The sequence below is a fragment of the Triturus cristatus genome, chromosome 4_1, assembly GCF_964204655.1.
Source record: "Triturus cristatus chromosome 4_1, aTriCri1.1, whole genome shotgun sequence".
Taxonomy (NCBI): domain Eukaryota; kingdom Metazoa; phylum Chordata; class Amphibia; order Caudata; family Salamandridae; genus Triturus; species Triturus cristatus.
The window spans coordinates 280548508-280567420 of NC_140585.1; the positions used below are offsets into that span (position 1 = coordinate 280548508).

The 18913-nt window shown below is 47.5% G+C and overlaps 1 protein-coding gene across 8 annotated transcripts in view; it reads left to right on the forward strand.

The window, feature by feature from the left end:
* Positions 1-18913, forward strand: part of LOC146854273 (uncharacterized) — a 471193-nt gene that overhangs the window by 57818 nt on the left and 394462 nt on the right. For 7 of the 8 annotated variants that reach the window (XR_014981190.1, XR_014981192.1, XR_014981191.1 and 4 more), the window contains one exon: positions 4872-5007. Coding sequence is in view for 4 of the 8 variants with exons in the window: in XM_085652053.1 (XP_085508179.1) it covers positions 4872-5007 (136 nt within the window). In the remaining 4 variants the exon portion in view is untranslated. Of the gene's footprint in view, positions 1-4870; positions 5008-18913 lie in introns of those variants that run through there. The other variant, XM_085652056.1, reaches the window with a different exon arrangement.

The following is an 18913-nucleotide window of genomic DNA, read 5'->3' on the forward strand; positions in this document are numbered from 1 at the left end:
CATGTGGTGGGTTTTTGTGGCAAAGCGGTGGACGAATTTACTATAGTACTCTGCCATCCCTAGGAACGACCGTACTTCTTCCTTGGAGGTGGGCGGCGGTGCTTCGCAGATGGCCTTTGCGTTCCCTCTCTTCGGCGTTATTCCTTGCGCCCCTATCTCGTGTCCCAGGTAGGTGACTGATGTCATTCCAAAATGACACTTCTCCCATTCTGCTGTTAGGCCCTTCTCTTCCAGGATCTTCAATACTGCTGACAGTTTCCTGTCATGGTCCTCCAGCTCCGTCCCCATCACTAGGATGTCGTCCTGAAAGTATTGCACTCCCTCAATGTCCTTGAATAGGCGGGCCATTAGCTTCTGGAACACCGCCGCTGCCGAGGCGAGACCAAAGGGCATGCGGCAGAATTGGTAGCAGCCGAACGGCGTGATGAACGATGTCAATTTTTTGCTTGTCGGATGTAGCGCTACCTGGTGGTATGCCGATTGCAAGTCTATGGTGGAGAACCATTTCACTCCTTTCGTGCGGGCCAACATTTCCTCTATGCGTGGCAAGGGGAACCTTTCCACCACTATGCACTTGTTCAACTCCCTGAGGTCCACACAGAGGCGCACTTTGCCTGACGGTTTCATGGCCACCACCAAGGGTGCCAACCACTCCGCGCTGTCAATGGGCTCAATGATTCCCCCTTCTTCCAGTCGGAGGAGCTCCTGTTGCACCGCCTCCCTTACCGCAATCGGGATGTTCCGTACCTTGTGCGCTACCGGCCGGGCGTTTTCTTTGAGGACGATTTTGTGGGAGAACTTCTCCAGTCTCCCAATCTTCCCGCCGAAGACCTTCGGGTGCCCGCTCCGCCATTTTTCTGCCGTCGACTCCTCTCCGTCCAGAGTCACCATCACCTGGGTGTCCCCTCCTGGGTTCAGCTGTATTCCCAACACTCCTTGGTCCATCCAGCCCAGGACTGACGGTCCCTTCTCCGCGACGTACAGCTTGCAGAGTGCACTCCGCTCCTTGAACTGGAACTTCATTGTCTTGAACCCTACCATCGGGATAGGGTCCCCTGTGTAGGTGACAGGTCGAATGTCGGGGGGTTCTAGTTGTGCGCCCCACGTGGGTCTGAACCTCTCGTTCCATACTGAACGTTGAATGATCGTGTAAGGAGATCCTGAGTCCGCCACGATGGTGATGGGTATGCCTCCTATGATCATGTCGCACTGGGGTTTGCGCGTTCTTCTCCCCTCTATGCCCAGTACCTGGTCTTCAATACACAGGACTTCTTCGTCTTCTTCACGGCCTTCTGCTTCTTCCCCCTCGTCCTGTGCCACGAACTTCACCGCCTGCTGTCTTCCTTTTCTGCGGCATACTTTTTCGTAATGGCCAACTAGGCCGCAGAACGCACACTTGGCTCTGAATGCGGGGCACCGTTTGTCGTGCGCTGCTTGGTTCGAGCTGCCGCACCTGTAGCATTTCATGGCCTCGCCTTTTCCTTGTTTCCATGTCGGTCCGGGTCTTGGTTTCCCTGTGGCCGCTCCTCTGTACTCCCCCGTCGTTTGTTTCCCCCGCGTCTGGTGGTCCGCGTCGTCTACCTTGTTGACTGTGAGTCTGGGGGCCGGTTCTCTCTTGGCTGCTTCCGCACAGCGTTTCGTCAGCTCCGCTCTCTTCACTATGGCGATCACTTCGTTCAGCGTCGCATCTCCATTCGCCCATAGTTTGTCCTGTACTGACTTGCTTGTCGTGTGCATGACGATCTGGTCCTTGATGAATTCGTCCTGCAGTCCGCCATACCTGCACGTCATCGCCAGCTTCCGCAGCGCCGCCACGTAGTCATCTACGGATTCCCCCGCTTCTTGCTTCCTCTGCTGGAAGTTATAGCGGTCGATGGAGGTGCACACTGCTGGCCGATAGTGGTTGTCCAAATCTTCTATGGCGTGGGTGAACACGTCTGTGTCCCCTACAGGTCTGGTGGTCGGTGTGAGATTTTGAAACACTCGTATCCCTACAGGTCCTAGGTTGTGTAGAAGTATCCTCTTCCTCCTGGCGCTAGAGAACGCCTCCTCGTTCTCATCTTCTAGCGCTTCCAGGTAGTTTTTGAAGTACTCCCTCCAGTCTTCCCACTTCATTATGGGTTCTCCCGGGCGTGGTAGGAAAGGTATCGGCGTCGTCAGAGTCGATGACTGTGCACTCATTTTGGCGTCCACTTGCTTCCTTGGGCTACCTGGTGCGTCCGTCCCCGCTCCCCTGCTTCGGGTACCTGGGACTGCGTTCGAGCTGGCTGCTCCGTCGTCCCCTGACTCCGCCAGGATCTCCTCTGCGGTTCCGCTGTCCGCCTGCGATATCCTCTACCTCGTGGCTGGCTCCTCCGCTGCCCACGTGCCACTCCCCGGCTTCTATCTGCCTCTGCCGCGCTCTCCCGGTGTGTAGGTGTCTGCCCTTGGTCCCTCCGGTCTTCTTACCGCGTAGGGTGGTATCTCTCCTGGTGGGCTTCTTCTCTGATGCAGGTTAGGGGGGCACCTTCCACCTGTTGCACATAGGGTTCTTCTTGTCCCAGTCTCGTCGCCACTGTAATGTTGCTGGGTGCCAGGGTACAGGTTGCTTTCCCCCACAGACTCACAGGAAACGTTCTGTATGTAGATAGAACCTTTATTACACCTTCTAGATCACCTACAGAGAGAGCGCCGGGCAACACGCTCCGATCGCGTCTCTCGCTCGCGCGCTATGCCTCGCGCATGCGCAGTAGCATCCAAACGGCCGCTACGCACATCTACGTCACTGCGTAGTGCGCGCGTCCACTAGACCGCGACACTACACTTACCTCTGGTTTTGGAGGTCGTGGCTCAGATAAAGTAGTTGTTAAGGAGATCGTGGTTCAGGTGCAGGTTGTTTGGGAATCGTTCTTAAGGCCACTCGTTCTTAGGGATTCGTTGTTAAGGTTGTTTCCCACCGGTCACTGTGACTGCACACGCTGGTCAGTCGATACTACCCACTATATGGTGCCGTCTGACTAGCTGAAGACTATTGTACTTACACATACTTAGTAATGATCACCATACTTTAACAGAAGGCAACACGCATTATCGAATGAAGCATCTGGGTGGCATGTGTGTGCCCAAAATCCAACCACCCAATGGAAATCATCCAACCACTAAATGCTACACAATATTAAAGACAAATTGGTGTTGTTAAATGGAATGAATCAGAAACATTATATATTGGGTGTTGTGAGCTACCATAGGTTCTTGAGGAATGAAGTTGGTAAACATATATGAATTATTAGCCAACTTGGACTCTTGCAGTTGAAGATAGACCTAGCTGATAGGGTAACAAGCATTGGCAAAGCCAATAGGTCTTGCGTTTTAGGACTATTGGCTTTACCAATGCTGTTTGCTGATGCTGCACAGTATTGCTCAAAAAACAATTAAGAAATAAAAGGTGCGATCACGTGGCACTGTCCCCAGTCATTCAATTCTATCGGCACGGGCACGTGTCATCACGTTTCCTGTTTTTTATTTACCTGGATCAGTAAATAAAAAGTGTGAAAGGGCATGAAAAAATAGGACCACCGTGTTGAGGGGGCAACAAAGAAGTGGTTGGGGCATAAGAAAAGCAGCACACGAAGAAGAAAGCACCACTAGGTGGGGGGAGAAGCACACGATGGAGAGAACAACACGGAGTGCGGGAGGTGGGTGGAGGAGAAGAACACCAGAGAGAGCGGGAAGCCCATGAGGGAGAAAGCAACATGGGGTGCAGGAGAAGAAGCACATGAGGAAAAGAACAACTCAGAATGCAGGGACGGGTAGCACGGGCTGCTCACGAGAGAGAGTGAGCAGAACACAAGGCAGGCAGCAACACGAGCGGGGGTGGATATTTGATGAGAGGGAGAAGCTCAACAGGGAGAGAGCTGGAAAGCGCATTCACTCTCATGGAGTGCTAGTGGAAGCAAACAAGTCAGCTAATCAAAGGATGGGAAAGAGGATCTGCTCCAGGGGAGGGACAAACCCAAGAAGAGGCACTGGTGGTGTGCTTAGCTAAAAAAGAAAAAAGTAGTGCACTAAAAGTGAACAGTGGAAGCAAACAAGTCAGCTAATCAAAGGATGGTAAAGAGGATCTGCTCCAGGGGAGGGACAAACCCAAGAAGAGGCACTCATGGTGTGCTTAGCTAAAAAAGAAAAAAGTAGTGCACTAAAAGTGAACAGTGGAAGCAAACAAGTCAGCTAATCAAAGGATGGTAAAGAGGATCTGCTCCAGGGGAGGGACAAACCCAAGAAGAGGCACTCATGGTGTGCTTAGCTAAAAAAGAAAAAAGTAGTTCACTAAAAGTGAACAGTGGAAGCAAACAAGTCAGCTAATCAAAGGATGGTAAAGAGGATCTGCTCCAGGGGAGGGACAAGCCCAAGAAGAGGAAGGCAAACCATTGAATAAGAATTAAGCAAATGAGAGTGACGAGAAAGACAACCAATGGTAACCAGTGGGCGAGCTGTAAGCCCACTGTACGTTTTTGGTAGGCACACAATAGGGTTTTTGCAGCCAAAAGGCTTGCACAGTCTGGTAGCTGAGACCAAAAAAGTACACCCAAATTTGTGCTAGGGTTTATCCGGAGGGAGTTGAGCACAAATTGCTTTCGTTCCTGCTGTTCTTCAGACAAGTATCACAGAGTTCTCCCTGGTGGTAAGTACTTTTGCAGATCACTGTGGTATGACTTAAAACAGTCAAAATATTGATTGTGTACATTACGTTTCATTAGCTTACATCAAAGTCTAAAATGAACACTAATAACATTGGCACCAGGTTATATTTGTGGCCTCGGGATACCCCTACTTTACACCCCTTGAGCTTAGCATGATAATGCTCTGATTATCGTCCATGTCTTCTCTTTCAGGAGGTTTTGTAAGTTTTTACATGACATCAGTGCTGAGGGCAACAGAGCAGTGCTGAAGGCCAATGGGCTCAGCAGCCTCGATGAAAAGGAGCTGCGCGTTCTGCTACAACTCAATGATCCCTTCTTTCTACCACAGGTGAGCTGCGCAGGCTACAGTCATACGCGCTGTTTAAATCATAGACGCTTTAAACCAGCCTTTCATGGCTTCCTGCCCCAGTGACCATTGTGGCCCTCGAAGGCCTGCAATAATATTGTACCATTTGTCTAATTAAAAGTAACAAAATAACAACAAACAAACAACAATGGCAACGTTTGTTCAACTTTTGTAAAGTTCAAAGTTTTTTTTCAAGCTCCCATACAACCGATGGACACATCAACTTACCATAAGGTCAGAAGGAGTGCACACTTCATTACACATTGATTACATTGTGCTGATATCCCACAGAAAATCAACCAATCCAAACTTTCATGCAGTCCAAGTCAAATATAAGTCAGGACACTTTTTTTGATGGAAGAAAGTTATGTCGCAGGTTTAGTAAACAAACGAATGGGTTAGCTTTGCGGCGATCTAAGCAGCTAGTGATCATACATCCTAAACTGGCTACCAGCCAGATTAACCAACAAGCATCAGGGCAACATATAATTGATGCCATACTCAAACAGTTTGAATGGGTTAAACTGCCTCTGGAGACCACCGTCCCGGAGAAAGTAGCTCCCACCAAAGATGTTCTAATCCAGACCAGCCCCAGCTGCTCAGGCTTGCAAATGTACCAGGCAACACAGGGACGCTGCCACTTTTATCGGGGCACCCCCAAACGACTGCAGAGGTATGGTCTCGAGGCTTCATCCTTAGGGCACATTTTCTTGGTTGAGTTGGAGTACCAAAACCATTGGATCATCCTGTAACTCTGCAAGGAGCATGCACATTACCCACCTCTAACAGCAGGACTATCAATAACCTGCTGAAGTATGACTACCAACAACAGGAACACTACCATTAAAATACAGTATGCAGCTTAATTATCTCCCCATAGCGTAAGCGGAAGGGTGGGTTCCGTTGCAGCCACGCAAAAACAGGTCGAAGTGAGGACTCCAATGGCAGATGACCCCCGTGACCCCTATCCGGAAGTAATTAAATCACAGGAGGTGTGAAAGGGCCTATAACGTAATTCCCTGATTGCTATGCCTCCCCCAAGCTGCTCCCTGTAGAAAAGATAGTTTTTGGGGTTTACAGTTATGGGAATGCAGCTGTATGATGCTGCCCTTCAGTTCTGTCTTTCTGCGTGAGACGCGGGCAAAGACAGTTCCAACACGGCATTTTGATAATACATTTTTATTAGCAGACAATAGCTATCTTTAGAAGCATTGCATAGGTTCATACACACTTTGACCCCAATTCCATCACAGGGTTACTTTTGGTCCTCCCTTAACCCCGCAATAGCCTGCAATGTCTTGCAAACAGAATGGCGCAAAGGCAAGGACCAAAAACTGAAGAAAGTCCAGAGGACTCCAAGAGTTTACTTTTTATTCCTGGATCAAACTCCATGACCGCTGAGGCCAGTCTGAGAGGGCCCCCCAGATTTTCTTCCCCGTCCGCATTGCCTTCCTCACTTTACGCTCTTATAGTGCAGACTCTTAGAAACCCCTTTGCCATTGCTGTTTACAAGTCAGACACCTTCATATCCAGCTTACCACACTGCCATCACACACCCTGGATCTACTACCCATAGGCACTATCAGTGTAGCTGACTGTTCTGTGGGCTCGCCATTGACCGCTTCAGAAGTCTTTCACAGCTTTGCATACAATATTACATAGAGTGGGCTTTGGGTCAGCCCCTGCTCATGATTGCAAGGCTTTTTGTCCATTCCATTGGCAGATCCTGATTTTGTCTTTTCTCTCTATTCTTGTGCTGGTCCCACTCCTATAGGAATTTGGCTTTACCCTGATTGAATGATTTCTTTCCTGGAAATGCTGATATCAGCGAACAACTTTTCTTTTATTTCTTCACCATTTGTGTTTACCACTCAGCATGTCCTGCTCTTTCCCCTATATTTTCACTTTATTTAGCTTTGCCCTTTTCTAGCTCATGCTCGTTCCCTCGCTTCCCCCTACAGTAATCTTTTGTTTCCTCACTCTGGCACAAAGTACTGACTTCACAAAGTACTGGCATCTCTCTTTCTCTCTCTCTCTCTCTCTCTCTCTCTGTCAGTCTCTCTCTCGCTCAGTCAGTCAGTCTCTCTCTCATTCATTCAGTCAGTCTCTCTCTCTGTCAGTCTGCCTCTCTCTCCATCAGCCCGTCTCTCTCGCTTGTCAGTCATTCTCTCTCAGTCAGACAGTCAGTCTCTCTCTCTCTCTGTCAGTCAGTCTCTCTTTCTCTGTCAGTCAGTCTCTCTCTCTCTCTCTGAGTCAGTCTCTCTCTGTCAGTCAGTCTCTCTCTCTCTCAGTCAGTCTCTCTCTCTCAGCCAGTCAGTCTCTCTCTCTCAGCCAGTCAGTCTCTCTCTCAGCCAGTCAGTCTCTCCCAGTCACTCTCTCTCTCTCTTAGTCAGTCTCTCTCTCTCTCTGTCAGTCAGTCTCTCTTTCTCTGTCAGTCAGTCAGTCTCTCTCTCTCTCTGAGTCAGTTTCTCTCTGTCAGTCAGTCTCTCTCTCTCTCAGTCAGTCTCTCTCTCTCAGCCAGTCAGTCTCTCTCTCTCAGCCAGTCAGTCTCTCTCTCAGCCAGTCAGTCTCTCCCAGTCACTATCTCTCTCTTAGTCAGTCTATCTCTCTCAGTCAGTCAGTCTCTCTCTCTCAGCCAGTCAGTCTCTCTCTCAGCCAGTCAGTCTCTCCCAGTCACTATCTCTCTCTTAGTCAGTCTATCTCTCTCAGTCAGTCTCTCTCTCTCTCTCTCTGTCAGTCAGTCTCTCTCTGTCAGTCTCTCTCTCAGTCAGTCACTCTCTGTCAGTCAATCAGTCTGTCTCCCTCTGAGTCAAATCAAATCAAATCAAATCAAATCAATAAAACTTTATTCGGTCACGTTCTGGCCATAAAAGTACATTTCCCATAATAGAACACATACATTTTAGATTTAAAACTACACCACGGATCTAATTAAAAGCACAGTTAAAATACATTAGTATTAAAAGAAACATATTCAGATAGGCCCAAGTCATTACTGTTATCAAACCAGAATTTTCCTCTTACGAACTGCCCCAAATAAGAATCTTGCAACCCCATAACAAATGAGTCGAGAAGAAAGCATTTGTAAATAGATCAGTGCTGGTCTTACTTGTGCAAAATAGCAATCTCTAATAAGTGGTAAAATATATTTAGCTCGCAGCTCAGTATAAAATCTACAAAAAAACATAAAGTGCAGCAGGTCTTGGTCAGAAAAATTATCTCAGGCACACGGTTGCAGGGTACCTAACTTTGCGAAACCTTTAGGTACAGTTAGGGACCAGTGGATACAATTATATCTGAATCTGGATAAAAGAAAGTGATGATGCAGATTATTAACAAAAGACCAAAAGGGTTGATTTAAAATTCCAGGACATATAATCATAAAGTGTCTACATGTAGGTTTTTCAAATTCATTTACTTCCCTATCCAGTTGTCTCCTCGTTAAAAATTCTGTTTTTATAGCTTTCACGTCTTCAGGGTGCAGCTTTCTTGGTTGATTAAATAGCTCTGGTTGACCGAGAGCTGAAAGCTGCTGGGAGACATATTTTAACCAGGGAATATCTGCGACTCTGTCTAACATCATGCAGTCCTCTAACATAATTTGGTTTAGGTTTGGCTTATCTCTAGACCAAATCTTTAGCCACCATATCAAGGGTGCTACTGCAATATTGTCTGTAAAGTAGCCCTGCCTTAATTCCTCATGTACCATGAACGCTGGAATGCTAGAAGGAGCAGCTAGGAGTTTATGTAGGTGTTTGTTTTCAACTCCTTGAACTTCATTACATTCCTTGTGACCCCAAACCACACTACCATACACTGTCATCGCGACACATTTCTCATTATAGATCTTCAGCAGTGATGGTATGGGTTTGCTCCCTAATCTTCTAGTGAAATCCAGCGAGGCCCCAGCTGCTCTTGCCAAAATGTTTTTCTTTAGAGCACGCTGTGCCACCCAGGAGCCATTTTCATCACATAACACACCCAGATATGGGCATGTTGGTACATTGGTTAGCACTCCACCTTTACATGGAAGGGGCTTTTTCCATCTTTTTAGATTACTAAGTGACATTATATGAGATTTAGTGAAATTGACCACAAGGTCAAGAGCAACCATAAAATTAATAAAAGTATTAACTACAGATTTCAAAGCAATTGGTGTCCTGGCAAGTAAAACTGCATCATCTGCAGATAAAAGCGCTGGGATTGATCTAAAACCTACTCTTGGGATGTCTAAACATGAGTATGATAACACTGCCCCCAGCTTATTTATGTAAAGTGTAAAAAAAAACGGTGCAAGAATGCACCCCTGACTCACTCCTCTTTTTACATTACAGGGTGTAGTTAGGGAGCCATACTCGTTATACCTTACTGAGGCAGTCTGGTTAAGGTGGGACCAGTGCAAGAAACATACAAAATTCCTATTCATCCCAATTTCAAGCAACATTTGCCATAGCTTAGACCTGTTTGCCCTATCAAAAGCGGACGTTAAATCCATAAAAGCCAAAAACATACGCCCTTTTTTGGCTAGGGTATAATTGTTAGTGATCATGAGTAGGTTCATACATTGCTCCACTGTACCCCATGCCCTTACGAAAACCAAATTGTAAATCGGACAACACATCCTTTTCTTCCAGCCAAAAGCTTAAACGATCTAAAATTACTTTGCCCATTATTTTTTCTGCGGAGTTCAGCAAGGAAATTGGACGATAACAGGCAGGATCGTCCCTAGCACCTTTTTTGAAAATTGGCAAAATAACCGCCGTTGACCATGAGCGGGGCTGACCTACCCTTGTGGCCGCGTGGAATACCTCAGTTAGGATTTTCGCACATGTTCCCGGGTCTGATTTATAGAGGTCCACGGGTATCCCATGGGGACCGGGGGCTTTCGTGCAGACATACCCTCAATCGCTTTCTGAATCTCTTTTACATCAAACCCTAGAGCGAGTGGCACAGCACTCGGTTCCCAAAAGGGGCCTGTTTGTTCTGTGTCAACCTCTGCATATATCTGTTCAAAGTGACTAACCCACCGGTCAGCTGGAATTACACACTCTGTTCTTGTCGTGTTATTATCTTTAAAAAATGAGCTATTTACTATCTTCCTGAATTTTGCACTATCAGCTTGAGCACTCACCTGTGTTAGTTACTCCCATGACTGATCCCTTAAAGCAGCCTTCCTTAATTTTAAAGCCATATCATATCCTTTCCTTCGACTTTTAATCAGCTCGGGATCTCTAGGTAGACTTTTTAATGCAACCATAAGGGCTTTGTGAGCTTTAGAGCAATCGGCATTAAACCACTTGATCTCCTTTATACCGGCCAAGATCTTTTTACCTGTTAACTTTTTACCAATTAGCTTTGTTAACTTGTCATAAGCCTCTAACACTTCTGTAGGCCCGCTATGTTCATTACGGCATTGCTCAATATCCTCTTTGCTCTCATTGTATAACTCTACTAAAAAGAGCTCTGGAACAATTTTCTCCCATCTTATTTTCCGATCCTGGACTGTGGGCCAAAAATCCATATTTGCGAAGGTTTTTAACTCCGCACCCCGAAAGACCATTAGACCTTTGGATTCAGCAATGATGGGATTATGGTCACTAAAACCTGTTCGAGTCACCCTGACTTCCCGCATATGTTGGTATAGGGGACTGACATTACAACATAATCTATAGTTGAACCGCTCCCTTTTCCAAAGAACGATGGTATCATGTCTGCTTCCTCCCCAGGCTCTAGACAGTATAAATTATTACTTGCTAATAAACTTTCCTGTCCGGCGCCTTGGGTGGTATGATCGAAATGGGCTGCAGGTGGTATATCTTCATAAATATCCCCATCAAACAAACAATTTAATTTGCAACGGTGTATATTAAAATCCCCCATTGTAATTGTTTCATAGGGAGCAAGACTCTCCTGTGCAAGGTCCTCTATAAAGCTTTCAAGATCATTTAGAGGTTCACTATCATGATCCCTACAAAATCAATTGTAAAAATGTACAATTACCAGGGTTACACTGCTTGGAAAGGTTAGTTTTACTGCTAATAGATGAGGAGAGGAGCTAGGCAAAACCTTGACGATGCATGACAATTTAAGCAAGATAAGGGTAAGCAAGCCACCCTTTGCTCTTACTACGGCTGAGTGTGATGCAGATTTAAAATAAGGGGCAAAACCGCCCATTACAAAGGATTTAGACGTGTCCCATGTTTCTTGAAGTGTGATAATGTTACCCGCCTTTATTACCGCTAACCACTGTTCATCGTCTTTTTTTGCCTTCAGACCTGCAATGTTCCATGTCATGAAGGTACACACCGAAGGTTCTAACACTTTGTCATAGGGTAGTTGAGATGCACTAGTCAATTGTGCTCTTAAAGGAGGGATTAAACTAGTCCCTGTCTCAAAAGGGGTTGGCTGTCAATCAACACTATCCAGATCCCTTAATGGTGCAAATCTGTTAGTGAGAGGGATTAATAGATTCCTAGTGGTGCCCTCTTCTTGGATAGAAAAAAGAAAGTGCAAGGACCTGTATTCCCGTGGATGACTCTGCTCTCATCTGGCCGTGTAACATGGCTCTTACGTGTACAGGATGGGTTACATTAACCACAATACAGTCCCCGCTCCTATCTTTCTTTGTGGCTCCAACCCTTCTAGCCATCATAATATGGAGGGCAAAAGATCAACCATGTATTTGTGATTTATCCAGCCAATGTATTACCTTATGTATTAAATCCATTGTTGTCTCTTTGGAGTTCCCTGTGAGGGAGGAACTCCTATTAGGACGGTCACAAGAGGGGCTGACTCAGGAGGCAGGTGTAAAACTACAGTTCTCAGTCTCACCAAGCTATTTGGTTTAAGAGATTTCGGACCGATGGACTCATTCCCATGAATCAATCTGGTTTCCTTAGGCACAGCCCCTAGTAATTCATGCAGGGCTGTGTCTGGGGCAGTTACTTGGGCCCGACCATTTTCGGGGTGACCGGTCATTTCACTTGGGTCTATCCTACCTAAGTTCTGTGTACAATTTCAAGGTGACTGCTGTGACTCCCTGTGTGCTCTTTGAATACGTTTACTAATTAACGACCCCCATTTGTGGGATTGACTATTGTTATCATTCCCCTCAGCCACTGAGAGACGAATCTATTCCCTCGGTTCTGGACCCATAATATGGGGAACATCCTTAACATCGCGGTTAGTACACCGCGATGCGGTTACATCGCAATCGTTACAACGAACGCGATGTAACAACGCTATGCCATTACAACGCAAGTCTTTACATCGACTTGCGCTAGATGGCGTGCTAACATTACAAATAGTGTAGTTTGCTATCCCAACACCTTCCCTACTGTTAAGTGGACTGGAGTTGGAATAGTAAATTACACTTTACTAATGTTAGCACGCCATCTAGTGCAAGTCGATGTAAAGACTTGCGTCGTAATGGCATAGCGTGGTAACATCGCAGTCGTTGTAACGACCGCGATGTAACGGCACGCGTTGTACTCACTCGTGTTGTAACATCATACATCCCATAATATCCGAGGTACTAACTGAGGTACTAACCGTGAGCCGTTCATTAGCCTGAAGTAATAGTAGTTCTAGTTCGTCCAGCCTAGCAATAATAGGTCTTAGGCACAATTTTACAATTTCTTCTACTTTTGAAGAGAGGCTGCTTACAATTTGTCCCAACCCCAAATTATTTTGATCTACAATCGGTGGTGCAGTTTGCTTTTTCGGTTACTGAGTCGTTTTCCTGCCTCCACCTCTTTTCTTTTGTACTGGAGGCTCAAATAGGGAGGGGCCCTCATCTTGGTTGCCCTCAGCCTCATCCATTAAATGGATGGCAACCAATGGTGACGGCATAAGCTCGCTTTGCACTGTTTGTGGTGAGGTGTTCGATGGTGCTGGGCTCGAGGGCAAACTATTCAGTTCCAACGAGAGTCTCTGCTCCATTAAAGCAATTTCATTGGACAAAACATTGGCAGCCCTAGTCAGAAATGAGTCAAGGATTGTCACCGCCGCCGCCCCACTGGACCCTTACATTGGGCTGCTTCCTCTTAGCCATGACTTCCCTTACGGTCAACGGGCTAATTATTTTACAGACTGTTCCAGATGAATGCGACAAGATGCAACAGATTGTAGCTAGAGAACATGAAAATGCTGGACACTTATGCACCGGCTAGGGTTTTCCCCGTAAATGAAATCTGTCAGTTACAGAGAATTCAGTCCCATCGTTCACTAAGTCTGGACTACCAATAAGGAGAAATACACAATTAGTAGTCACCTAACTACGCAGGGATCAAAGGGTACAGTTCAGTTAGTTTTCTGGACACTCCGTGTCATACTCCGCACCGCTCAAGTTTGTTTGACCTCACAAATAAAAACTCACTTAGTTGTGGTCCTGGCAGGTGTCCTTGGAAAGTGTTCAATAGTCAACAGTGCAAACTCGTAGGCCAAAAGAAAGAGGGGTAAGCCAGCCCTGCCTCTTCCTGGCAATGATGGGCGAAGGACGGGCCCGCCCTTGGCCCGGGCTTGGCCCCGGCGCGGTCCACTTGTGTCTCGCGTGGCAGGAGTGCAGAACGCCTTAAGAGGCGTGGATTAGCCATCGGGGTCTCTGGGATTTGCAGTACCCATCGATGCAGGTAATGGCAGTGTCACCCGCGATGGCTCCCTCCTCGCATGAGCAGTCCAGCGGCTGATGGTAGTGTCGCGTTGGGGCGAGCAAACAGTGCTTCGCCCATAAAGAGCAGGCTCCCCGAGTAGTAGCAGGGAGTTTTCGAGTCTCTCTCTGTCAGTCAGTCTCTTTCTGTGTCAGTCTCTCTCTGTCAGTCTTTCTCTCTCTGTGTCAGTCAGTCTCTCTGTCTCTCTGTCAGTCAGTCTCTCTCTCTCTCTGTCAGTCAGTCAGCCATTCTCTCTCAGTCAGTCTCTCTTGTGAGAAGTTGGCCTGATATATGCTGTCCACTAGTTATAGTGGGCACCTTGTATCAGTCCAAACAACCCCTTATTGGCTATAGGTTAAAGACAAACTTTATCGAAAGCTATCCTAGTGGTAGCTATGGAGAGCAGCCTTCAGGCTAAGTCTTGAAGGAATGTAAAGCAGCTTATTTTACCAGTCTATAATCTCTTGAGTTCCTAAATGAAAGATATCCACACCAGGTATATATATAAAATATATGTATTTATTACTAAACACCCCCTCCTAGTCTCTTTATGAGACTAGAGGTCAAAACACATAAGTTACACTTCAATAATAACAGTAAAATAGCACAAATACACGTAAGGCCCTAGGGGCGAGCCAAACCATATACTAAAATAGTGGTATAAGAACCACGACTTAAGTAGACACAAGGCCTAGAGCCTGTAGAATCGCTGAGACCCCAAGGAACCACCCAAGGAAGTGACACAGGGGACCTACGGGGGCCGTGTGCAGTGTGTGAACACAGCCGCGAACTCCCGTTATCTTCTATGGGGAAAGTCGCAGTTAGATTTTTAAGGATTAGGGACACTTAGAAATGAGTCAGGACCAAACCCTTTTGGACTTAGGAAGTTCTAGGGCTAACACCCACGGGAGCACCGGAGTACTCGTGTTACCTCACCCAGGGAAGCCGGGTGCATAGGTGTCTTTTGGTGTCATGTCGCTTCGTCGATTTCAATGGGAGCTGGCGAAGAAGTGCTGCTGCCGTGAAGATGCGAAGTGTCCGAAGAGATCCAAGCCTGGATCGAAGATGAGAAGAACCTGAAAGTAGAGGGTACAGAGTCTGGGTCACTAGCCAGTGACCAGGAAGGTGATGGACAGATGCCCACCGATGTCAGGTGAAAGAGGTGAAGCTTGACTCTTCAGCCACAAAGACCAGGAGGTGTTGAGGATGACCAGGAGCTGGATTCGAGCTGTCCCACAAAGGATGTCGAGGGCTGCAGTGTCGGTTCCCAAATTGGACACAACAAGCCTTGGCAACAGCAACCCACACAGAAACAAGAAAGATGCTTCGGTGCAGACCAGCAAGGTCTGAGGGACTCACCACTTGGTAGGGAGTCAGGACACGTCTGACGCAACCAGAGAAGCCCAAGGAAATTCAAAGTTAGTCCCTGAGGGACCCACCAGTCAACGGACCAGGGATCGCAAAGGGACCTCGAGATGAAACACAAAATGGCGGCCCACAGGTCACTCGGAATGACCAGGCCAACAATCTTCAGTGTATTAAGTGCTCGAGGTGGGGGCTACAAGTCAGCCTATGCACGACTTCAAGAGACGTCGAGAAGTCAATGCACTTGCAGAAATGCACGGTGACCAGGAGCTCCGGTTCCACGCTACTCACAAGGGCTGCGGGTCTCAGCTTTGCTGGGGACTCGGGTCGGCCTCTGAGATGTCTAGAAATCCTCTTCCTGGGCTTCAAATATTTCGTAGTCCGGCGGGAGCTTTGGAAATGCAGACTGGCAAATTACTTCATTGGTGCCTGCCAAGCAGGGGAGTCACTCCTTGACCCCAAGGGAGATTTCTTCAGTCCTCTGGTCTTAAGCAGAGCGTCGAAGGTCCAGGATTTGGCTTCAGAGTTTTATCCAGGGTAATCTAAAGTTCTAGTTACAGAGGTTCCTTACTTATTCTTAAGGAAGGGGTTGGACTAGCTCTGGGGACCCACCTATGGGAGGGTTCGGAAAGAGGGGTGGCTACACCCATTTCCTTTGTCCAGTTTCGCGCCAGAGCAGGGACTGGAAGCCCCTGAACCAGTCTGAGCTGGACTATCTGGACTATGCACAGGGACACCAAATGTGCCCCCAGTGCAGGACTTCAAAGCACTCAGAGAGTGCTCCCACCCAGCCCCAATACACATAATCCTGTCTGGGAGGTGGTTACACCTCCCTGTGACAGGAAACCTATTGTCCAGGCCTCCCCTGCTGTAGTTTCGGTCAGCAGTAGGAGGCCAGACTTGTGTCTGTGGCTGCAGCAACCATTTTGTGATGCCAGGGCTCTATTAAGTTTCTACCGGTTATACCAGTGCTGCCATGTCTCTCCCTCTAGAGGGTGGGATCATACTCCCACACCAGTTACTGGTGTGGGGGTATGATTCCAAGGTGTTTGACACCAAACACGACATGTTTCCATGCAGCCAGTCCAAAGTTAGCATCTACCGTTTGGTTATATTGTACTTAAGAGTATATGGTCAGGCTGCACTACTGACAACCCCGGAGAAGAGATTCCGAATACTGCAGAGGGGCTCATCTCATGACTGGGCACCTCCTCACATATAACCAAGCACCCTGCCTTCAGGATTGATAAGGCCTGCCACAGGGGTGACTGATAGGTTTGTATGTTCAGTATATGGTGAGATATAGTGAACCTATATCTCAGTAAGGGGTGCATGCACCACCTTCCTCAGGCTGCAGTAGCAGACCTGTGGTGTCATTTTGGGTTGCTTTCCAGGGGTGGCATAATACATGCTTCAGCCCCTGGTAGGCCTCTGGGATACCTATGCCCTGGGTACATAGTATACCATATACTAGGGACTTATAAGGGCACCTCAAATCCAATCTGTAATGTACCTAAAGTACATGGAATCAATTTAGAGAGGAAGCAGCTAGGCTGGGGCCCTGAATAGCAGGGTCCCAGCCAGACTAAAGTCGAAAAACAGTGAAACACCAGCAAAAAGTGGGGGTAAACATGTGAAGCAGATCCTACTCTCCTACATCTTTCTCTCTCTCAGTCAGTCTCTCTCTCTCTCTCTCTCTCTGTCAGTCAGTCTCTCTCAGTCAGTCTCTCTCCCTGTCAGTCAGTCAGTCTCTCTCTCTCTGTCAGTCTCTCTCTCTCAGTCAGACTTTCTCTGTCAGTCGGTCAGTCTCTCTCTCTCTCAGTCAGTCAATCAGTCGCTCTCTCTCTGTCAGTCTCTCTCTCAGTCAGTCTCTCTCTCTGTCAGTCAGTCAGTTTCTCTCAGTCAGTCAGTCAGTCTCTCTCTCTCAGTCAGTCAGTCTCTCTCTCTCAGTCAGTCAGTCTCTCTCTCTTTGTCAGCCAGTCACTCTCTCTCTGTCAGTCACTCTCTCTCTGTCAGTCAGTCTCTCTCAGTCAGTCAGGCAGTCTCTCTCTCAGTCAGTGTCTCTCTCTCTCTGTCAGTCAGTCTCTCCCAGTCTCTCTCTCTCTGTCAGTCAGTCTCTCTTAGTCAGACAGTCGGTCTCTCTCAGGCAGGCAGTCTCTCTCTCTCTCTCTCTCTGTCAGTCAGTCAGTCAGTCTCTCTGTCAGTGAGTCAGTCAGTCTCTCTCTGTCAGTCTCTCTTTCAGTCAGTCTCAGTCAATCTCTCTCTGTCAGTCAGCCAGTCTCTCTCAGTCTCTCTCTCTCTCTCTCTCTCTCTCTCTCTCTCTGTCAGTCTCTCTCTCCACTCTCTCACTCTCACTCTCTCTCCACTCTCACACCACTTCCTCTCTCTCTCCCCACTCTCTCTCTATCTCTCTCCACTCTCTCTCTCTCTCTCTCTCTCCACTCTCTCTCTCTCTCTCCCCCCACTCTCTCGCTCTCCACTTTCTCTCTCTCCACTCTCTCTCTCTAAACAAAAGCTGGGGGGCCATGGGTACATTACCTGCAAGGTCCTCGGGCCGCCAAGGAAGGCATGCCAGGCCGCTGGCGGCCCGCTGGCCGTACTATGAGTACCACGGAATTAGTATAATGGTTTATTAAGTATTTCCTTTACACTACAGGCTCTTCGCTCTGATGTCTGTTTCTCGCTCTAACCGCTTTCTTCACTCCTGTGGCCACTCCACGCAGGGAACGCTCACGGAGAATGATGACACCATTCAATAGTCAGGAGACTACCACACATGCTTTTTACAAGATGGCGCACGCATGGGAGGGACTACAGTTCTGTCAACCTATTGCATGCAAGGGGCAGGCCCTGGTGGGTTTGTGCTGTGGGAGGGAACATGCAGGAAAGAAAAGTCAAGGTTGTGGACTGTCTGTGGGTGGGTGCATACAGGGAAGGGCAAACATTACTATGACCTTCTGCAGCAATGACCAATGTAGGGAATGGCAGCCTTTGATGGGGTTCTGTGATAGGAAGTAACCTGGGGTAACCTGATTTAGTGTGTTTGGTAAATAAGGATTATCTTGCCTGTGCGTGCAGTGTTGAAAACTAGTATATGCCATTTTCAGCCACTCTGTATTTGCTTCTGCTCAGTCATACCTGCCAACTTGAAGAACAATCTCACAGTGTGAGGAGGGGCGGGCCTTGAAGGGGGCGGGCCTCATGCCGAGAAGTACCTAGGAGGCACTTTTGAAACCCACCCTGCCGTCAAGTCCCCTCATCTCAAAAATAAAAAGCACTGCTGAGGCTGGTGCCAATTACCCGGGGTGTTATCACACCCCTAAATGGACGTCGGAAGTTCAAAGACTCGGAAAACGAGCTGAGAAGCCACTATTTACAGTGGTTTTCAGCTTGTTATCCCTGCCACTGTGTGATATTAACTCCTCACCGGGTGACTGTGTGATGTGAGTCGATATCGTGTGTCACACGATGGCACTGTATGAGTTGGCAGGTATGGCTTAATTATACTATTCAGGAGACTTACTGGAAACCAGCTCCGATCCTTGTCGGCTGTCTTCTTGACCACACAACGTCTCCACAGTCCTCACCTGGTCTCTCCCGCATTGAAGGCTAAAATCCAGGATATACTTTGGCCTTCTCTCGAAACTATAGATGTACAGTGTCTGGATATACTCATTCTCAAACTAATTGGTCAAACGTAATGGAAATGGATATTTGAAAAACAGACAAAGTCTATACTGTGAGCCCTGAAGAAGTCCGATTATGGACGAAACGCGTTGGCGGTTGCAAAAAAACGATGTGAATAATAAAGGATGAATTTCAATATCAACAGAACATATCGACTCCTTTTTGGGAAAACAACTGTACTATAGACA